Here is a 21,544-nt window from a genome sequence, read left to right on the forward strand (position 1 = left end):
CTTTCATATTTTCAAGAAGGCTGAGTTGCTGTAGCATTAAAATAGCACTCTTTCTCCCACCTTCGCTAATCTCTAATAATTCTGACCTTGTTTCCTGGAAACTCCCTTCCCAAGGCTGTTCTAATAATCTCCCTCCAGCTTCCAAATCTTGTCTTAAGATTCTCCTTCTCCATCAGACACACCTTATTATAATACTGTGTCAGTTAGGGAAGTGACTCTGCTTTCTTTTTGAATAGCCAGAAATTGGAATTGGTGGCCTCTATGAAAACCTGCTTAATCCTGGGTAACTTTGGTTCTTTTGAAGTTCACACATAACCCTTACGTTATCTTCTAAGGCAGGGATAGACAATAAAAAGGGTGTTAGTTCATCAGGGTTAGCCCCTGGTGGGCTGCTGCCACTATACTTACCTGCACCTCCGCAGATATGTGCAATTGCAACTCCCATTAGCTGGAAGTGGCAATCTGTGACCAACAGGAGCTGTGATCCCTTGTACCTGCAGAGACACAGCTACATAGGGTGGTGTGAAGGCCTGGAGGGGCTAACTCTGGAAGACTGGATTTGGCCCACAGGCCAATATTTGCCCACCTTAAAATAAGGAATAAGGGATCTTTCAGAAAAGGCTTTATTTCCCGAAAGATCCGCGTCTAGACTGGCTCTTTTTTCCGGCAAAGCTCCGAGCCGGAAAAAAGCGGCAGCCATTTTTATGCAAATGAAGCGGGGGGATTTAAATCCCCGCTTCATTTGCATTTGCGATGTGTCTAATTTGCATCCCTTTTACAGAAAAGGGATGCAGTCTAGACACAGCCTATATGTAGTTTGAATCCATTAAAGGTAATGTCGAATTTGGAACACTGTTTCTTGAACTGGAATCTAATCCTAAATCAAATCTATTGCCTTGAATTAGCTATACATATTTATATTTAATTTACATATTACATACTGGTTTAAATTAAAGAATAAAAGAAAACAATATAATGATATAACTACAGAATTACACACATACTTATGCTTACAGGCAGGGACCTTGGATTTATTTCTTAGTCTCCAAAATCCCTTTCCTTGCTGAAATAGTCCCATAAGAAGTAACACATTTTAGAATTCTGAAATATTGAATGACTGGTACAATGCACAATAATTGTGTGACCTTCAGTTACTATATTTTTCTTGTCTTTTGTTCAGCTAATAGACTCAAACTATATGAGTTTATGAGCATCCATTATTTTGCATCTGCATATTAGAGCAATTTACGCTACCTGCACTGAGACTAACAAAACACCATTTGTCAGGACATCAGACTTGCCTGCCTCCTGTTTCTCACTACTATTAAATCCTGGATTAAACACTTTTAGCTCCAGAGATCAACAGGTCTCTAATCCTCTGGGGGAGAGAACTGCTGTTGTTACTAAAATAATTATAGAATGTCTGGATCTTTTCTTCTGGTTTTCTCTTGTGAACTATTAGGGTGAGGAGCTTCCTCATGTTTATTGGTATTTTTCCAGGTTGAAAAGAGACAATCCTTCAAACACTGGTTACTAGGAGCTGAACAACAATGTCTTGTGTTTTAAATGGTTATTATCATGTTGTTCAATGGTCATTTTTACTGTTTGAACTATCTCCCTAAACAATTTAACTTGAAACAAACAAATAACACACATACAAACAACAACCAGGTTTCCTATGAGTGTGCGAATCAATACGAATTCACAAAACAGCAAACAGAATCTAATATCAATTTGCTTACATAGATATATATAACAGTCACTATCGTTTTAAATCAGTTTTCTTTCCTGCATATTGCCTTGTATTTTCTTTCCCTCTTTGAAAGAAAGAGGCAAACACTCCATGGGAGAATCTTGTCATGGAAAAAATCCTAAACATTTTGAACCAGATTCTGCAATCCTTATTCAACAGAATAGTATTTTACTCCACATGGCTGCAGAAGGACTATTCTCAGAGCAAATTCCTACTTTTTTGAGTAATGGTGACAGAATCTGCTCTTTAGCTAATATTGAAATTTGATATATCACTATCATAAACTGATAAGACTTCTTCCAAAGCAGGGTAGCAATTTTGAATTCTTTGTTGGGCAGTTCATATGCTGGAAGATCACAAAGGAACAAATTAATTCCTGGTATAACTTCATTAACTTGAACAAAGTTAAATAGAGATTCATTCTCTTCTCCTTAATCAGTGACTTTCAGTTAAAGATTAGACAATGAATACAAAGTGGAAAATGGTTAGCACTGGTAAATCCCTTTTCTCAGTAAGTCACAAAATAAGTGTACTTTAGATAACACTATGCGAAACTGTTTGGTTATAGTTTTCCATGACCATGTTCACACATTGAGATGATTCTAAAACTACATATTGCTATTACAAGCGCTAAATAGTTAAACTGCACATAGTGTAAACCAATTACGGATTCATAGATTTCAAGGCCAGAAAGGACAGTTGCCATTTTTTTGCTAAGCACTCAAGTAGTGGTCAAACCTATTTTCCTGGAAGCACACAGAATGCAATTTGAATGAAAACGACTCCCTTTTTAAGAGTATGTGATAAGGATTTAAGGTCAGAGCAGCAAGTGCTCCTGCTTCAGTAATATAATTAACCCATGGCATAAGAAATGTTACTGATTATAGGCCCAATCCTGCAGTCCCTACTTAGGTAAACCTCCCAGTAATGTCACTGGGAGTTTTGCATGAGTAAAGAGCGTTGCTTTGGACCCTATAACTCTTTTATTAGTAGAATGGAGATAGTGAGCATTTTAAGGACTGCACAATTATTTTTAAAGGCCAAATCTTGGACCCATTGAAATCTATGGAAGTTTTGCAATTAACTTCAGTAGCACCAGGATTTGGCCTTGAAATTACCATTGCTGCTGTATTGGCAACACCTTCAATTTCCCCCAACAAATGCATGAATAGATACAAATATAATAATTTCATTAATTATATTAAATTACTTTTAAAATTAGTTGGTTGAATAATTGGACATCAGAAGTTAGCTCTACTGTATTCTCAGAACATCCAGACAGAGCCACTATTAGGTCAAAGTGATCATAGAGGTCTTATTTAAAAACATTCCAATTATCTTCAACTTGGCACAGATTTCTGGAAATAGAATAAGCATAGTCTATATTGCAACAACAGAACTAGTTGGGCTGCCCCACAGCAAGCACCCTTACACATGATAATGTAAAATGAACAATGCAAGGTCTAAGGAAATGCACATCTTTCTTAATCCTCTTGATCTTTTCTCACGTAATCAGCCTGATGAATTTAGAAGGATTATCCATCAGTCTCTCCATTGCACTGTAAGAGGCGGTAAGTCAGATATTCTGTGTCACAAAAACAGAAGCATCTTAGCAGTCAGTCAAATATTGGGCCCAATTCTATATTACTTTGGCTCCTAAAATTTCCATTTACTTCAGCAGGAATTTAATTTACAGAATGACTGCAAGTCTGGGCCTTTTGTTTTTCAAAGGAAAAGTTATTTTCACATATACTTGTCTCTTTTCTTGAGTTTCAATAATAACCCTAAATCAGGCCAATACAAACTTGTAATTAAATGGGCTTGATTTCTGCTGACTTTTAACAATATGATGAAATATACAATTTCTTGTTTATCTCCATGAAGTCATGGATAGTTGCAATCCATAAAGGCTTCCATCTTACATTGATATCTCATTGAATTCAGGGTTCGGTTTTCTTTCTCAAAAATGGCACCGAAGTTTGATATAAAACTATAAATTAAATGTCAAGGAACCAAACTCTCAACTGATCCAGCTAGCATAGCTCCATTTAAGTATTCCACATCCCTAGCTCATGATCTGGTGCTGAGAAGTTTACAGATTTGATGCCACCATTTGATAACTCAAATTAAGAAAGTCTTCAGATGTCCGTAACTATGAGAGAATGTGTCTGTTTCCCTATTTAGTTCAGAGCAGACATTCTGAAGTTGTCCCTGTTCATTTATTTGGAATTGGAGTAACATGCGTCCTGTGATACTTGGACTGTAACCTTTGTCTAAGTTACAAGTGAAAAGGAGTCTATGACAATGGGTTAGGTGCTCTGAGAGGTGACAAGTAGATCTGACTAGTTATGTCTCAGCTAGGGATGGGTCTGAACTGAAATCCTGGGTTTGAGCACCCACAAGCGTTGGGCGCATTTTACATCGAAAACTAGATCTCAGTTTGAATATGGTGTGGCTTGTGCCTATGTTTACTTTCAGCTAATTCATTGCCTTAAAAATCACTGACAACTTTGACTACCAGGCATGCACTACCGTAGAACAGCAAAATACTAGTGACTGATCTATTCAGTACCTATCTGTATGGCTGAATATGCAATAAGGGAGAACATTCACCAATTTGCTTAGGACAACAGAGCTGAAGTTTACCTTAGTCATTAAGGACTCAGATTTATATCAGTTTCAAACTAATCTGATGTCCTAGTCCTTGTTGCATAGTAAATTATTTACATCACAAATGTTGAATCAGGAAATATGAAGTAATAAACCACACAAGATAAAATTACTCCACTTGATTTTAAGCTTCATGCCCCAGTGATCTTCTTACTCTGGGTTTCTGTCCCCTCTTTGGTCTTTGGCACTTTGAGAAATGCATCTATGCAAAAACCCCATTCTGTATCATAGGCCCCCAGTCTTCTACAAAAAGTTCAGCAAAAGAGTAGAGTCCCAGGCCCCAGACCAAGACACTCACTTACCTTTTTTACATCAGGAACATTAAAAAACTTCTTGGTATGAGCAACCCATCCTACTAACCCAATGTCCAGAGGGAAAACAATCTCATTCTCTGGGGCCACCAGGTTCTCCTCAAACTTGGAGGTAGAAGTGATATTGAAAAGCCTGGTGGCAACTTCAGGGATGCCATTGCGGGCACGGCAGATGAACATGCTACACCGATCAGCTGCTAGCAGCTGTACCAGTCTCTGCAGGGCCTTGTGCACTATCTTCTCCATGCTGCTTGCCTCCTCCTGGATTTCTGTCAGCAGCTCAAAGAGCACTTGAGACTCCTCCAGCCGGGACATCTCCTTGAAGGAAACTCCATCCTTCACTTCCCCAGGGCTGACTTTGAAGATGGTTCCCAGCGCTTCTGCCCTCAGCTTTCGGTCAAAATACTCCTTGGCAAACTGAGGGTTGTTCTCTAAATATTTCTCAACATCGTCTTTATTTATCCCACCCATATTGTGTGGTTCTTTCTTATGGTTTTTTAGAACTGCATCACCGTAGAAGCAGGAGCAGCAGCAAGAAGTCCTAATTTGGTACTAGTAGCAAAACAGTCTGTTGCACATACTGTAGATCTCACGGGCATAGTATTGTAGGCTTGCTCTGTGGCTCCAAGCCTTCTGGAGCCCTTGAGATATGACAGAAGGCACTGGCTTAGTGTCTTCTTAGTGGGGGATCTTGGAGGCTGCTAATTAAAGAGATGTCAGGACACTAAACCCTTGAGCACTCTTAGCTCATAAATCCCAAGGGAATCATTTTAGCATTTAAACTAACCAATCCAGTCTTAGGCTCTGTGCGGCAGTGTGATAATGCGTAAATATGTTCACGCATATACACACATGCCCTCTCTTGCTTATGCTATATGTGACGTACTGTACAAAAGGTTTCCATTGACAGTTAATGTGAGGAATGCCCCTTAGAATCTCTTCCCATATGTTTGCAAATTACTACTTCATGCACATACATGTGCTCAGACAGGCACGTGAACAGACACTCATGGGTTTGCAGGGTGAAGAGGAAACAGAAAACAGAATTTTATAGTAAAATTGCTTAAAAATCCAAGATTTTCTTCCCTTCCAGGTAGTTGGGAGGTGACTAGTGATGGTTTATCGGTAATTAAGAAATATAAAGCTATAAATGAGCCTTACACGGCAAGAGCCTGTTCAAGTCCTGTGTAAGGATGCGGAGAAAGCCATAGGATTTGGTAGAGTAAATGCAGGAAACAAAATAGGATTGTCATTCTATCCTAGTTGCTTTTTTTATATAGATATAATCTAAACCGGGGTGGGGAACCTTTTTTGGGCCAGGGGACCACAGAAAAATCAGAGGCCCCATACAAGTGAAAAGCAAAACAAAACAAAACCAGACAAAAGCAACTACAAAAAATAAACCCAAACTCTCACTGACGTGGCTCCTGACAGAGAAGCAGACACTCCCCACATTCCCTTCCCACACCAGAGCCTAGGGAGGGCCAGGCTATTAGATTTTGTGTGCTTCATCTCCATGGGGGAGGGTGGTTGGGGACTGGAGCACCAGCACGGGCTCCCCAGTGCTGGATGGAGAGCATAAGGCTTGGGGGCCAGCCTCTGGCCTTAGGTTCCCCACCCCTGATCTAAACAAAAAAGGGTAAAATAAGGAAAATGACCCAAAGGCAAATTACAATGTTTCAGATCGGTCCTCAGATGTAACTCTATATCGAACGTATTGACCATCCAACCAAAAAGCAGCAACGAGGGAAGTGTGGGATGGCTCATAGTAGCTAGGAAAGAGTCTAACATCCTGGTCAAGTGAAGAGAAAAATTAATGTCCTGTTTTCAGCTGCTATCTGGAAATCCAGGAGCAGCTCAAGGTCTAGTAATGCTGCCAATGTGCAAACGCAAGTAACAAAAGGCAGGTGAATGCCTCTCAACTAATACTGCTCCACCATTTCATCTGCAGAGAGACTGGGAGAACTCTGGTGCCAGGTGGTAAAGAGCAGAAATATGTTTCTATCTGTCAGATATAATTTATATTAATAATTGAATGAAAGAAGATTCTTAAAGAAGTCTTTTGTATCATTGTATCTTTAAAACGTGTCAAGGAGAGACTACAGTGAAGGATAGAAAACATAGGGAAATACATGAAATAATAATAGTTTTCCCTAACATACACTGTTGCTTGGTTTTACCCGGACAGAACCTGAGGTCTAGGTCTCAACCATGCCTAAATCTCAGCCAAAATCTGAAGTGTTCTGTACACTAGGAGTTTTTCCATAAGATTTGCTATTGCTACCGGCTGTTCAGCGCCACAGAACAATAGTATGAAAGCTTGTGCAGACAACACTCTCTCAGGGTATGTCTACACTAGCCCCCTAGTTCAATCTAGGGAGGCTAATGAGGGTGACCGAAATTGCAAATGAAGCACAGGATTTAAATATACCGTGCTTCATTAGCATGTTCCCATCTGGTCGCCATTTTAGAAATTGACTAGCCCGAAGTAACTGCCCGCGTCTACATGCAGAAGTGAAACGGGATTCCGAATTAAAGCCCTAAATCGAATTAGCTGTTATTCCTCCTGGAATGAGGTTTAACAGCTAATTTGATTTAGGGCTTAATTCAGAATCCCGTTTCACTGCCACATGTAGACGTGGGCCGTTACTTTGGGCTAGTCAATTTCTAAAATGGTGACCGGCCGGGAACATGCTAATGAAGCACCGGATATTTAAATCCCACACTTCATTTGTAATTTCAGTCACCCTCATTAGCCTTCCTAGTTTGAACTAGGGGGCTAGTGTAGACATACCCTCAGGGTGCGCCTAGACTGGCAAGATTTTGTGCAAAAGCAACTGCTTTTGCTCAAAAACTTGCCAGCTGTCTACACTGGCCGCTTGAATTTGAAATGTACAAAATCAGTGCTTCTTGCGCAAATACTTTCACGCTCCGACTCGGGAAAAAGCCCTCTTGCGCAAAAATACTTGAGCAAGAGGGCCAGTGTAGACAGGGAAGAACTGTTTTGCGCAAAAAAGCCCCGATGGCTAAAATGGCGATTGGGGCTTTCTTGCACAAAATTGCGTCTAGATTGGCCATGGATGCTTTTGCGCAAAAGCACTTATTGCGCAAAAGCATCTGTGCCAATCTAGATGCGCTTTTGCGGAAATACTTTTAACGGGAAAACTTTTCCGTTAAAAGTATTTCCGCAAAATCATGCCAGTCTAGACGCAGCCTCAGTGTTTTAAGGTGGATTCCTGCTCTGAGTAAGGTTAAATGAAATGTTTAAAAATTGCTGGGCTCCCCTGAGCCCTCTAGAACTCTCACTATAGCCAGTAATAGTGGGGTTGGGATGATGGTAGCAATTGTGGCAAATTTTAAGGGAAAAAATCCCAGTGTAAATGGAGGCTGAGAAAACAGAATGACTATAAACTGTTTGGGTCCATGGAACAGATTAGAACTAACTTCAATCAGCATATTAATGGGATGGTGACCCAAACCTTCAGCATACATAGTGAAGAAGGGCTGAGAAAACAGAACTCTGTAGAATGCCACAAGAGTAGGCCCATGGAACTCAGGAGCAACTGACCGGTCCTACCCCTTAGCATTTTCTCAATGTGAAAAGGTCAGAAGCACCAAAGTAAACACTCTTTAGCTCTGTCAGAAGACACAGATGTATCAACACTGACTTGTGTCGACTGACAGAGCTAAAAGAATCCGGGAGAGGATCTGCTAGTGCAGCCAAAGTGCACAGAGAACAAGTCAAACGTTGGTATGCAAATGTGACTTAAACTCATCTTTACATTTGCTTCCCTGTTCTGGTGCATGCTGCACCCTCCCTCCTCCCCCTCTGCAACCTGACAACTAATTAAGTCTACGCCAAACTGCCACACAGGCTCACAATTGCAGCTGAGAATCAGCCTAGCACAGAGGCATCCTGGCAACGATGTTCCCTTTCTTCTAGCCATGCTCCTTTTCCTTTGTTACATGAGCAACATGGTGAATGGCATCAATGTCCTTGTGTTGAATTTATGGCACTGGAGCATCTCCCTGAGCTGGTTATGTTGACTTTATGGCAGCATTATGCTGGCAGCATGTTGCAAAGTCCCTACATCACATCTTTGTCTGCTACCAAATGCAGCACTGTGACCAACCCAATTAATACATTTAGGCTGTGTCTACATTGGCCCCTATTCCGTAATAGGGATGCTAATGTAGCACTTGGGAATAGGCAAATCCGCGGGGGATATAAATAAAACTGAATGAATGCATCTGTCAATAGAAACAAACATCAAATGTCCGACATGTTGCTTTCACACATTCTGATCATATTATGAAACAAATGTCAACATAGAAAGAAACATAGCTAGTTCTGCTACCCTTGCTCCTGGCCCTAAACCTGCTGAGTATGGGACAGTAAGGCTGTGTCTACATTGGCCCCTATTCTGTAATAGGGATGCTAATGTAGCACTTGGGAATAGGCAAATCCGCGGGGGATTTAAATATCCCCCGCGGCATTTGCATTAACATGGCTGCCGCTTTTTTCCGGCTTGTAGATAAGCCGGAGAAAAGCGCCAGTCTGGACGCGATCCTCCGGAAAATAAGCTCTTTTCTGGAGGATCTCTTATTCCTTGAAAGTAAATGGGCTTCAATTAAGGCTCCCACATCTCTTTGAAAGTGAGATTTATGTTCCTAAATGAGACAGGCATTGTAATGCTCACTTCAGCAATGCTTAAATACCTTTAAAAGTTTGGGCCTTAACATTTGTGCATGTTTCCCCATCTGCAAAATGAGGATGATGCTATTTCTCTTTTTGGCAGGAATGCTATAACAACTAAGCAGCTAATGTTTAAAAGCTTCAGAGGGGTAGCTGAATTAGTCTACATGGAAAAACTTAAAAGACAACGAATAGTCTAGCAGCACCTTAGAGACTAACAAAACATGTAGATGTTTGTAAAATTCACCTGACAGGTACCATGTACAGTATAAAAGGTTTTGTTAGAGGAATAACTCCAAAGAGTTACATGTCAAGAAAAGCTAATGCAAGTTTCTTTTGAGGGTACTACAAGAACAATTAAAATGTTAACAAAAAATGCATCTAAGAACTGCCTCGTTGTTCTGAAACTCCAGGTTAGAAAAATAGTGATTAACATTTTGTAAAAAATATCTATTTATTTAACTGTTTTTATCCAACCTCTCTCTAGTTCTTCACTTGCAAATTACATGTTCCTTTATCTAATCTAAAAATGATTTTAAATCTATAATAAATCTCTTGATCCAAAACAGTTCTATGGCATGTAATGCATATTGTGATTTTAAAACAATGAACAAATAAAACTCACCTGGTTCATCTTTTTCCCTCTCACATGTATACTGAACTGCTAAAATATAGAGCTCAAGCTCGTCAGTTAATTGCAGTAGTTTGTGCAAAGCTCCCCATAGCAAGTATTATGAGAAAATTAAATGAAGAATTAATAAGCAGCAAAAAATGTTCTCATACAACTTCTCTTTCTGCTGTCAGGAAAAATTCGCCTCTTAGCAGAAATCCACTTTTGAGCTGCTCTTTGATACTATCTTGACAGGACAATAGTTTCACATATTCAGTATGTTTGTGCTACTTATCGCACAATAGATGGCAATACATTGGAAAGGAGGAAAACAAAAAGGCTGTGTCTACACTGGCGCAATCTTGCGCCAAAGCAGCCACTTTCGTGCAAAAACTTGCTGCCTGTCTACGCTGGCCATGTGTTCTTGTGCAAGTAAAGTGACGTTCTACTGTATAAAATCAGGGCTTCTTGCGCAAGAACTATGATGCTCCCACTCAGGAATAAGCCCTTTTGCACAACTATTCTTGCACAAGAGGCCAGTGTAGACAGTCAACATGAATTTCTTGCACAAGAAAGTCCTATGGTTAAAATGGCCATCAGAGCTTTCTTGTGCAAGAGAGCGTCTACACTGGCATGGATGCTCTTGCGCAAGAGCACATCTCTTGTGCAAAAGCACATGCCAGTGTAGACGCTCTCTTCTGGAAGAGTTTTTGCACAAGAACTCCTCCGCAAAAGAGTTTTTGTGTAAGAACGCGTCAGTGTAGACGTAGCCAAAGGGTTTCCCAGAAGTTGATCCTTGATTTGTCCTGGCACTTATTGTTGCACCTCTCTAGTCTGGCACAATCTGGTCTGGAATGATTTTAGTTAGCCACTCATGAAGGGTGTGGCCAAGATTCCCATGGCGCCATAAAGTTTGTTTACAGCCACCAATCCTGGCCCTCAGTGTTCTGTGCTGTTATTTAGCTCTGATTTACCCCTAAATGTCTTCTAAGAGCCCAGTAAGAGCTGAAAGTGATGGTTATGCTTCTAGACAACAATGACCTCCCATGCTTTGGCCAGTGCTCTGGTTTGGCAGGGTCAGGTCGCAAGGGTGCTGGACTGGAGAGTTTCAGCCTGTAGTGGTTGCTGTTGGTTACTTTCTCTAGTCTTATATTAATTTGTTTGTCACAGTAAATGTTATCCTATCTACGGAAATGGAGAGTCACATGGCTACTATAGTTCAGAAGTGATGGGCAGGGACATGTGGGGTCACAACCCATTCCCTAAGTTGCTTCTCGGCTTACATCAAGCATGCTAACATGGACTGAACATAGTAACATTTGTTGTTGCCACTGTCCTCACTCTGTCTCTCCTCCCCCAATCAGCAGGTACATGTCTGCTCTGTTTTAGCACATGGTGCTGTGGCACTCTGAAATGCCACTATCCAATACCATTTCTTGGGCTGTCAAAAAGCTATGAACAGTGATTTATTAGTGCTATGAACAATGATTTAAACTGAATATTGGGATCCAAATTCTCATCTCAGATACACTCATGTGAATCCAGAGTAATTCCATTAGGCCAACACTTATGGACATGATTCTGCAACTACTATACACACGTGAGTAGTCTGAACATAGGTAATCCCTTTGGCTTCAGTGAACAAGCATTATTTTCATGAGTAGGGATTGCAGTATCAGGCCTTTAGTACTTGACATGATTGAGACTGTAGACTCTATAAAGCAGGAATAATAATAATACCTTTCTCCTGAGGATTTGATAAAATCCCGGTCCAACTGCAGTCAATGGAAGTTTTACCATATCAATGGGGCCATGATTTCACTCCAAAAGTAGGTGAGCTTTTTAATCATTGATGTTTGTAAAGTGCATCGATCACCTTGCTTAGAAGGTGCTGGAAAAGTGCAGCATCATATTCTTATTTAATCAGTTTGTATTGGTTTTACAATGATTATTATAAATGTAAACAATTGACTCAGCTATGAACAAAAATGCTAAAAAAAAACCAAGTATTCTAGTGATAAACCTTAATTCAGTTGTATCTCCACATTTAATTATGGAAAAGCAAATCCTGCTTTGCCATCAATCTGCTTAGAGCTGCTAAGCCACACCTTCATTCTCTAACTGGTTGCCCCTTTGCCAGTCAGAGAAAGGGACTAAATACAGGGGTATCCTCATGCTAGCAATTCTACTTGTCTGTCTCGTGGATAAGCCACATGCAGCTAAATTTGATAAATCTGCTCAACAATAAATTTAACACATTTGCAAGCACTCGCTGCTTTGAATTGCTGATGTTGTATCCCATACAGTACCCCCTGTTTTCCTTGTTTTTGACTTTTATGTTCTTCTTTTGTCAACACAAAACAATACTAACAATACAATAAACAATAACTATCTATGTTCTCATATAGCACCTTTTATTCTGAAACATTCCAAAGCACTTTCACAAACTTAAGAAACATGCAAGCTGTAAGTGAGAATTCTTAACACTCCTTCCCACACACAACTCTATTGAAACACCAAACATAGACTAATACTACAGTACAACTTAGATATAAGGCAGGGGTAGGCAATACTTTTCACCGGGGGGCCACTTAATGAATTTTGGTACTGGTCAGGAGCCAGCTCCTTCCCCAGAAGGGAGGGCCTGGGGCAGAAGGGGTGCGGCCACAGGCTTTGAAGTAAAAACAGAGCAAAGGGCTCCCAGCTCCGAACCCCACTGCTACCAAATTACCTGGCAGGTTCCCAAGTTGCTGTGGCTATTTAAAAGGCTCACAGCTCCGGCCCCTTCCAGGGCAGCGCCACAACTGGGAACCACGAGCCATTTAAATAGAGTCTGCTGCCTGAGCCATCACCTGGAAATTGCATGGCATAAGCAGCAGGATATAAAAAGAAAGTGGCCAGATGCAGTTCGCAGGCCAGATCAAAGTATTAGGCAGGCTGGATCTGGCCCCTAGTGAAGAGGATGACCCTAGTAATTGAAGCTACATGGAGAAAGACGGTAAGTGGAATGGAGTTTCCCAGGTTGGTATTTGACCAGGACACTGGGTTTAATGTCCCTCTCCTGTGAAGATCTTTGCTCTGCAGGACCTGCGTTTATGTCTCTTCTGGAGCACAGTGCCCTCTGGAGCTAGGATGAACTGGTGGTCTCTGAGAGCAGTACCCTTAGCCCTGGCTTTGTTCCTTGGAGACTTCGCATGCAATTATGTAACAGTGATTTAAATTAATTTAAACTTTGTTTTAAATTTATCTGAATTCACAGCTCTTCTCTTATTTTAGCTCAGGGTAGTGCAGTTATGGATCTTTATATAAACACAGACCAGGGAACAATTAATCTTGACTATGTAAAGGCCAGTCTCCTGGTCTAGCACAAACATAACATTCCACCACACAGAACATCCAAGTTTGAGTCTTGGGATTGGTCCCTTGCTCCAGAGTGGCAGAACTTGGACCCACTGCACAAGTAGCATACCGAGTCTGTGATCAGAGAGAGTGCATCTGACCAACTCAGAAGAGACATTGTGGGACACTAAAGGCATCTCTCTCTCATTTGGCACAAGAACAATGTGGCAAGATATTGGACCTTTTGACTATGTAGATGTAAATGGGAACTAGAAAGATTCTGGGGGTTTCTAGACTGGTTCTAAAGACTCGCCTAGAAAAATACAATGCTAATGTGGAAGACAAAGAAATAAGAACAAGCCACTGAAAGCCTCTTTCCACCCTAAAAATTCCATTTTCATCAATATAAAAAGCACTGTATTCCACACATTGAGGGAAACTTATCTGTCAGAGCCAGCATGACTAATAAACCATGGCAGAGACAGACTCTTATGATGTGTTTAATAGCCACAAAGAAAAATATTGCAAATACATTATCTGAAATTTGTTTCATGTCTGTTCAGAAGTTGATCTAGGAAGGAGATGGCAGAGCCCATTAAAAGCAGACTTACAAGTAGACACAAACCCTTTTTCTCCCAGGCTACGTCTAGACTGCAGGCTTCTTACACAGGAAGCTTTTATCGGAAGAGATCTTCTGCAAAAACTTCTTGTGCAAGAGCTCGTCCACACTGCAAAAGCGCAATGAAAAAGCGATTTGCTTTTGCACAAGAGAGCGTCCAGACTGTACGGACACTCTCTCAAAAGTAAGCTCTGATTGCTAAGTACAGAATGGTCACCAGGGCACCTGTGCTTTTTCCTCTTTCCTCTTTTTGTGCAAAAATCCCTTTTTCCCCGTCCACACACACCTTTTTGTGAAAGAGCTCTTTCACAAAAAGGCGTTCTTCCACATAGAATGAGGAATACCTATGCTGGAAAAACCACTCTGTTCTTTTGATTTTTTTACACAAAAACACACTTGAGGTGTAGACCCTCGGAGAGTTTCTTTGAAAAACAGTCGTTTTTCCGAAAAAACTCTGTAGTGCAGACATAGCATTAGGGAATCTAAAAATGTGTATGCACACAATCACAATCTTTATTAGGGAGACCACTTTGCTGCTGAAAATGCAGTTAATATTTTAAAAACCAAATTATTGTAATTACTCTTTCTGAAGACTCTGAGGTAAAAATAATGCTTAAGCAAAGAGTCAAGGTTGTGATTATTGGAAGTTGAAGACCTTTAACTACAAAACAAATACATAGGCTGGAGTAGTGCAAGTGGTAACATTTTCCAGTGCATTGTGTCCTTGGCCTGTATGATTTAACTGCTGCCAACTGGGAGAGACGGAAGGGAGGGAATTGTGACAGTGATGGAGTTGTTTGTGTCCTATGAAATACACTGAGATCACTGGTTCATTTTATGTAATTTGTTGTCTCTTGTTAGAAAGGGCCTGATCTCAGAAAACAGTGAATATCTTTGCTGGGCAAGCCTCTCAGAATGCCTCACACACTGCAACTTGTGCAAGAGGGCATAGAAATAATAACAAGCCAGCACAATATCAAAATATGGAAACAAAAAGTCTTTCTCTCTGTATCAAGCTGGACAAGACTTAAACTAAATGCCCTATATCCTATTTCCAATACTTTGAGCCAGCTTTTCTCCTAAGAACTAGAATCTTACTATGTTACCATAAATAAAATTCTAGTCCTTTCAATAATTAAACTTAAAAGTTTCACTATTAGAAATGTTTTAATAGTTATTTTTCCCTTGGTCCTTTCTATTTGTTGATTATAAAGTCATAATGAAGCTAAATAAATCATACAATGAAAGCTTTCTTTTCTAGTTTCCTTTAAAAATCTGACCTTTTCTCTATATTTACTGTCATTATTCATTATGGAAAATATTAATTACTTTGTCAAAGCTATTAATGTAAAAAGCATTTTAATGGAAAATCAGTGCCAGAAATTCTTTCCCCCCATTTTACTGACTTTAAAATTGGAATGCTTTTTTTCCTCAGTAAAATGCAGCTGAAAGAAATATATGCTTGTTTCAAAATATCTATACTTTTCACAATATGCTGTCAAAATGTAAGCATCAGCTATGAAACAGAACAAGTTGGACTATCGACTTATGTTGATTTGCTGTAAAATTTTTAAATCTATGCTGAGTTTTATAAATATTTATTTAGTTTACATTGTATTGGAGCTTTATGAATGTTTTTCCTCCCCCCTAAGCTTTTCCAAGAATCTATGTGCCATTCATTTCCATCCACATGAACTGCATGCATGATGCTCATTGATATTAACAGAAATTGTGGCCCAAATGCTCTTCTCTGCTTCCATGATTGGAGAACAGACTTAAAACCTTCTTTGCAGGGGTCAACAAGCATGCGGACAGTGGATGTAGTATACTTAGATTTCCAGAAAGCCTTTGACAAGTCCCTCACCAAAGGCTCTTAAGTAAAGTAAGTTGTCATGGGGTAAGAGGGAAGGTCCTCTCATGGACTGATAACTGGTTAAAAGACAGGAAACAAAGGGTTGGAATAAATTGTCAGTTTTCAGAATGGAGAGAGGTGTCCCTCAAGGAGCCGTACTAGGACCAATCCTATTCATAAATGATCAGGAGAAAGGGGTAAAGAGTGAGAGAGTAAAATTTGCAGATAATACTAAACTGCTCAAGATAGTTAAGACCAAAGCTGTGAAGACTTCAAAAAGATCTCACAAAACTAAGTGATTGGGCAACAAAATGGCAAATGAAATTTAATGTTGGTAAATATAAAGTAATACACATTGGAAAAAATAATTCCAACTACACATACAAAATGATGGGAACTAATTTAGCTACTACTACTCAAGAGAGATCTTGGAGTCACTGTGGATAGTTCTCTAAAAACATCTTCTCAGGCTACATAGACATGCCCGCTTTTTTACGGAAGAGGAAATGCAAATAGAGAGCTAATTAGCATATCTCATGCTCTCATTTGCATATTCTTGTCCTATCCTTTTTTCAGAAAAGGTTTTTGCTCAAAAAAAAAGGAGTGTAGTAGACAGGTCCATTTTGCGCAAAAAGAACCTTTTTGCGCAAGAACCCTTATTCCTCAAAAAATGAGGTTTACAGGTTCTTGTGGAAAAGATTTTTTTTCGCAAAACGGACCAGTCTATACTGCTCTTTTTGCGCAAAAACCTCTTCCGCAAAAAGCACTAAAAGAGAATATGCAAATGAAGCATGAGAAGTTGCTAATGAGCTCTTCATTTGCATTGTCTCTTCTGCAAAAAAGAGGCAGTGTAGACGTAATGCCAGTGTGCAGCGGCAGTCAAAAAAGCAAACATAATGTTAAGAATCATTAAAATAGGGATAGAGAGTAAGACAGAGAGTATCTTGTTGCCTCTGTATAAAACCATGGTACACCCACTTCTTGAATACTGAGAGTCCCCTTTTGGCCCCATATTCCCTGTGGCATTTCAAAGAGGCAGCACGGCACAGAGTCTCCAACTTACCTTGGGCTCCATGCAGCACTGCCACTTTGAAATATTGAGGGGAGCCCAGTGTCAGGCTTCATGTGGCATTTCAAAGCGGCAGCACCGAGTGGAGCCCAAGGTCTGGCCCCGGGCTCCATGCGATGCTGCCATCTTGAAGCACTCCCTCTTCTCCCCCTTGCTGCCTCTTTCTGATAGAGGCAGTGGGGAGGGGAAGTGACTAATCAACTAGTGGGTCAACAATCTGATAACCATTTGCTTATTGGATAGTCAACTAGTCTTTCACATCCCTAGTTCAAACACCAAATATTTCAGCCTGAAAATCAGGAAAGGGCATAAACAGAACTCAAGCAAACTATTGCACTACATTAGTAGTTACCATGTGGGTAAATAGTAAAAATGATTAACTTACATGGCTTAAGGTATGTCTGCACTACCCCGCTAGTTTGAACTAGCGGGGTAATGTAGGCATACTGCACTTGCAAATGAAGCCCGGGATTTGAATTTCCCGGGCTTCATTTGCATAAGCGGGGAGCCGCCATTTTTAAAACCCCGCTGGTTCGAACCCTGTGCAGCGCGGCTACACGGGGCACGAACTAGGTAGTTCGAACTAGGCTTCCTAGTTCGAACTACCGTTACTCCTCGTGAAATGAGGAGTAACGGTAGTTCGAACTAGGAAGCCTAGTTCGAACTACCTAGTTCGTGCCCCGTGTAGCCGCGCTGCACAGGGTTCGAACCAGCGGGGTTTTAAAAATGGCGGCTCCCCGCTTATGCAAATGAAGCCCGGGAAATTCAAATCCCGGGCTTCATTTGCAAGTGCGGTATGCCTACATTACCCTCCTAGTTCAAACTAGGAGGGTAGTGTAGACACACCCTTAATAATTTTATGAAGAGACAAAGGAAACTGAAGGGTTGCGCTAAATTTCATTGGAAAGTAGGGATGTTAGATAGAGATTAACTGAACAGAGGTGTAATCAGACAAAATATGATTGGTTACACAACTATTTGATAGTCCCTATTGGTGGGGCTGGCAGCCAGTGTGCTCCAGGCCCCAATCCCAGGTAGCCCCCTGCCACTCCATGCTGCTGCCTCTGTATCAGAAGCAGCAGTGCAGGGTGGCAGCAGCCTCTGTCCACGGGGGGCCCTGCAGACAAAGGCTGCACTGGCATCCCACAGAGCAGCCTCTGTCCGCGGTGAGCCTGGGCCAGCCACAGATAGAGGCTGAGCCAAGGCAGCCTCCCTGCCCCGCTGCAGCCTCTGATAAGAGACAGCAGCGCATGGGTAGGAGCAGGAGGCTCCGTGAAGACAGCATGTGAGGAGAGCTGACTTAAAAGCTGGTTCCCCACACATATCAGCTACCACCTGTCTTTTCCCCCTTCCCCACACTGCTGCTTCTGCCAGAGAGGCAGCAGTGAGGGCAGGGGAGTAGCTTGCATGATCCAATATGTACAGAGAGCAGGCTTAAAAGCCGACATCCCATGTGTACTGACTCCTGCCTGCCCCTCTCACCCTCTGCTGCCTCTCTATGGGTACGTCTACACTACAACATTAATTCGAACTAACTTAGTTCGAATTAGTTAATTCGAACTAAGCTAATTCGAATTTACGGATCCAGACTAAAAAACTAGTTCGAATTAGCGTTTTGCTAATTCAAACTAGCATGTCCACATTAAGTGGACCCTGAACCAGGCTTAAGGATGGCCGGAAGCAGTGCCGGCAGGGCATCAGAGGAGGACTTAGAGCGTGGAGATGCTGTCTCAGGCTAGCCGAGGGCTGTGCTTAAAGGGTCCTGACCCCCACCCGGGACAGACAGTTCTCAGGGTGCCCCGCTTGCAAAGCAGTCCTGGCTTGGATTGCCCGAAGTACCCACACTGGGCACATCACAGCACTCGGCCATCAGCCCGGCTGCACTTGCCACAGGCTGCCATCTGGGGAGAGGGGGCAATTGGGGGGCTGCAGGAGAGCTTCCACCCCCAGAAGCCTGCAGAGCCAGCCCAGTCCTCCCAATTGGGGGCACATACCCCATTCCTCCCTCACCTCCTTCCACTTACCCTTCCCTAGCCCCTCTTCTTGATGTACAAAATAAAGGACAATTGTGTTCAAAAATGGAATCTGTCTTTATTGAACAAAATTGGGGGAGACTGGGAAAAGGAGGTGGGAGAGGGGAAGAGAGAGGGTGGGAGAGGGGAGGGAAACTACAATGATCAGGGGTTGGGAACAGGTCCCATATGAAGAGAGGCTAAAGAGACTGGGAATTTTCAGCTTAGAAAAGAGGAGACGGAGGGGGGACAGGATAGAAGTCTCTAAAAGCAGGAGTTGGGTGGAGAGGGTGCATACAGAAAAGTTCTTCATTAGTTCCCATAAAGAAGGACTAGAGGACACAAAAGGAAAGGAATGGGTAGCAGGCTTCAAACTAGTAACAGAAAGTTGTTCTTCACAAAGCAAAGAGTCAACCTGTGGAACTCCTTGCTGCAGGAAGCTGTGAAGGCTAGAACTAGAACAGAGTTTAAAGGGAAGTGAGATCAAGTCATGGAGGTTGGGTCCATGGAGTGCTATTAGCCAGGGGGTAGGAGTGGTGTCCCTGCCCAAGGTTTGTGGAAGGCTGGAGAGGGATGGCACGAGACAAATGGCTTGGTCACTGTCTTCAGTCCATCCCCTCCAGGGTCCCTAGGGTTGACCGCTGTCAGCAGACAGGCTACTGGGCTAGATGGACCTTTGGTCTGACCCAGGACGGCCATTGTAAGCTCAGGGCTCAGGGTCGGGGGTCTCAGTGGACCCCCTCGATTTTCATGCACACCTGCTCCTGGGTGGCCAGACTGGCAGCTCTCCTGCCCTAGCCAGCCACTTTCCTGTGCCTAGTGCGGAGGTCGTGGATGAGGTCCACGATGTCCGCACTAGCCCAGGCTGGTGCCCGCCTCTTGCGGTCCTGGGCAAGCTCCTGGGAGCCGCCAGCCTGGTCCCGGGAAGAGGGGGAGGGCTGGGGGGCATCGGGTGGCTGGCTCGATCCGTGCCAGGTGCAGGGTCTGCTGGCTTGGTGCTGGCAGGCTTGCACCTGGCACGGGCATCGTACCCAGCCCGTGCCCCTTTAAGGGGGCCGGGGCCGGGAGGGGGGCAATAGAGTTTCCCTGGTGTTGGCCAGAGTAGCCACCAGGGAAACCTGGGGAGGGCTAGCCTCCCACTAGTTCGAATTAAGGGGCTACACACCCCTTAATTCAAACTAGCTAGTTCGAACTAGGCTTAATCCTCGTAAAATGAGGTTTTCCTAGTTCGAACTAAGCGCTCCGCTAGTTCAAATTAAATTCTAACTAGCGGAGCGCTAGTGTAGCGCCTATCAAAGTTAGTTCGAACTAACGTCCATTAGTTCAAACTAACTTTGTAGTGTAGACATACCCTATCAGAGGCTGCAACACTGGAGCAGGAGTCAGCAGCTTTGCATATCCAGTGTTTGTGAGGAGATGGCTTAAAAGACAGCTCCTCACTGCACCGGCTCCCACTCCGCCCCCCCCCCCCCCCGCTGCTTCTGACATGGGTCCTCTGAGGAAGCCCCCTATTTCAAAATATAACAGGTTCGCTATTCCAACGTCTCTGTAAACCTCATTCCATTAGGAGAAAGGGACATTCTGGAATAGCTCTATTTCAAAATTTGGTGCTGTGTAGATAGCACCAAGTTTTGAAATAAACTATTTCAAAATTAACTCAAAATAAACTATGAAATTTGTGAGCCCAAATTACATAGCTTACGGATACAGTGTAGACATGCTCTAGCTGACTAGCTCCCAATCTAAATTTTTTTTTAATTGAAATGAATAAACATTTGGTCATGACTTCAAACTAACAGCTTTAGCCCCTTACTCTTTAGAAACACTTCAGTGAAGGAAACAAGGGAACTAATGCTCTGCTATTTTTTTCTTACCAGCTCTGGGTCACACATCAGGAAAATATTTAACAGGGTTTCTCTAACGATTCTAAAGATGTTGAAACCACTGAACAAATATTGACCAAGAGGCACCAGCACTTACCTGCACAGGAGAAAAATAATATTTTTATATAACTAAAGACAGTTTTCCAAGAAAAAACGGGAGGAACTCTGCCTCATAATTTTTGGGTGGAAAGGGGCCAGAGTGGTGTGTGTGCAACATCAGCACAATCACAGTCATCATGTGCATCCCCACCTGCCTTATGCGAGGAAAGGACTGAGCTGAGGGGTGCTCTTTTGCCTCCTTCAAAGGCAGGACCAAGAGATGCCCTGCAGCTGCACTCTGGAGCAGGCTGTGAAAGTCTTGCAGGCGCCTGCTCCTGCTGTGTGGAAGCTGTCCCCAGGGAGCAGACCTCGGGTCTCAGACACCAACAACGGCGGGATGTCACGATGCTGCCGGCATTAGAAGGACAGAAATTGGAGAAGAACAATGAGGCCACCGCCTGTAACTCCTTGGCCAAGTGGGACTTTGGAGCGGCAGAGCGGGAAATGCTCTCGTAGTTCAATGAGCAGCAGATGCAATCGGCTTCTCCCCCCCCCCCCACCCCCCGACGTGAGGTCCTGCCTGCCGGGTGCTGTTCTCAGCGCTTCTGTCCCCGTGGCCGGCCGGGGTTAAAGATCGCTGGGGTCGCCTCCGCCTCCCAGCCTGGTTACGCAAGAGCCCCCAGCAGGAATC

General features: G+C 42.6%; 1 protein-coding gene across 3 annotated transcripts in view; it reads right to left on the reverse strand.

The window, feature by feature from the left end:
- Window positions 1-21,446, reverse strand: part of PDE6C (phosphodiesterase 6C) — a 67,027-nt gene extending 45,581 nt beyond the window's left edge. For 2 of the 3 annotated variants that reach the window (XM_075935150.2, XM_075935147.2), the window contains exon 1: window positions 20,912-21,446. Coding sequence is in view for 1 of the 3 variants with exons in the window: in XM_006113192.3 (XP_006113254.1) it covers window positions 4,726-5,205 (480 nt within the window). In the remaining 2 variants the exon portion in view is untranslated. Of the gene's footprint in view, window positions 1-4,725; window positions 5,206-20,911 lie in introns of those variants that run through there. The other variant, XM_006113192.3, reaches the window with a different exon arrangement.
- Between the last annotated feature and the right edge of the window lie 98 nt (window positions 21,447-21,544).

This window comes from Pelodiscus sinensis, chromosome 8 (assembly GCF_052426305.1).
Source record: "Pelodiscus sinensis isolate ZL-2025 chromosome 8, ASM5242630v1, whole genome shotgun sequence".
Classification (NCBI taxonomy): domain Eukaryota; kingdom Metazoa; phylum Chordata; order Testudines; family Trionychidae; genus Pelodiscus; species Pelodiscus sinensis.